The 1,068-nt window shown below is 51.4% G+C and overlaps 1 protein-coding gene across 2 annotated transcripts in view; it reads left to right on the forward strand.

Moving 5' to 3' along the window:
* Slc38a7 (solute carrier family 38 member 7) overlaps positions 1-1,068 on the forward strand; it is an 18,168-nt gene that overhangs the window by 5,335 nt on the left and 11,765 nt on the right. For both annotated transcript variants that reach the window (XM_026778772.1, XM_005345547.3), the window contains exon 3: positions 165-541. In XM_026778772.1, the coding sequence (XP_026634573.1) occupies positions 272-541 (270 nt within the window). In that variant the 5' untranslated portion in view covers positions 165-271. The remainder of the gene's footprint in view (positions 1-164; positions 542-1,068) is intronic.

Below are 1,068 nucleotides of genomic sequence, written 5' to 3' on the forward strand. Positions count from 1 at the left end.
AGCCACCATATGGTTGCTGGGAATTGAACTCAGGACCTTTGGAAGAGCAGGCAATGCTCTTAACCTCTGAGCCATCTCTCCAGCCCCAGTTGCATCATCTTTTTGTGCCCCAGAGTCACTGTTTCCGGATAAGCATAATGTCTGCCTTTCTTTGTCTTGCCCAGGTCCCCCAGAGTAATAGCCCAAAGGGGGCAGTTACTCTCTCAGCTACCCCAGGAATGTGGTCGTGAGGCAGAACCCACAGCTTTCGGAAGAAAAGTAGCCTTGGACCATGGCCCAGGTCAGCATCAACAGTGACTACAGCGAGTGGGCCTCCAGCACTGATGCTGGGGAACGGGCCCGCTTGCTGCAAAGTCCCTGTGTGGACATGGCCCCCAAGAGTGAGGGGGAGGCGTCTCCTGGAGATCCAGACAGAGGCACCACGTCTACGCTTGGAGCCATCTTCATTGTGGTCAATGCCTGCCTGGGTGCAGGACTGCTCAACTTCCCAGCAGCCTTCAGCACTGCTGGGGGTGTGGCAGCTGGCATCGCCCTGCAGATGGTGAGTGTGCTGGCAGCAGAGGTAGGCGGTGCCCGTGGGCTCTTTGATTGGCAGGGGAGGCTTTGAATCAGAGTTAAGCGATTGAGGACATACGCTGTCATTCTTCCCTCTCTTGTAACTGATAGATATTACCAATCTATTCCAGAACTTTCTTTTAAAGCTACCATTCAAAACCAATACAAGAGTATGAAAAGAGTAGGGTAGACGAGGGAAAGAAAGAGAGGGAGCTGGTAAGATGGCTCAGAGGTTAAGAGCACTGGCTGCTCTTCCAGAGGTCCTGAGTTCAACTCCCAGCAACCGCATGGTGGCTCACAGCCATTTGTAATGAGATCTGTTGCCTTCTCTAGGCGTGCAGGGATACACGCTGGCAGAATGCTGTGTGCATAATAAAGAAATCTTAAAAAGGGTGGGGAGAGGAATGAAGCCTAAGTCAGGTATCAGAACTCTTCACACTGAGGCCAGTTGTGATCAAAAGCCTTCCTAACAATGAGAGAGGTTTGAACGTCATCTGCGTATTTAATTTTTTG

Source organism: Microtus ochrogaster, chromosome 4, assembly GCF_000317375.1.
Source record: "Microtus ochrogaster isolate Prairie Vole_2 chromosome 4, MicOch1.0, whole genome shotgun sequence".
NCBI classification, from domain to species: domain Eukaryota; kingdom Metazoa; phylum Chordata; class Mammalia; order Rodentia; family Cricetidae; genus Microtus; species Microtus ochrogaster.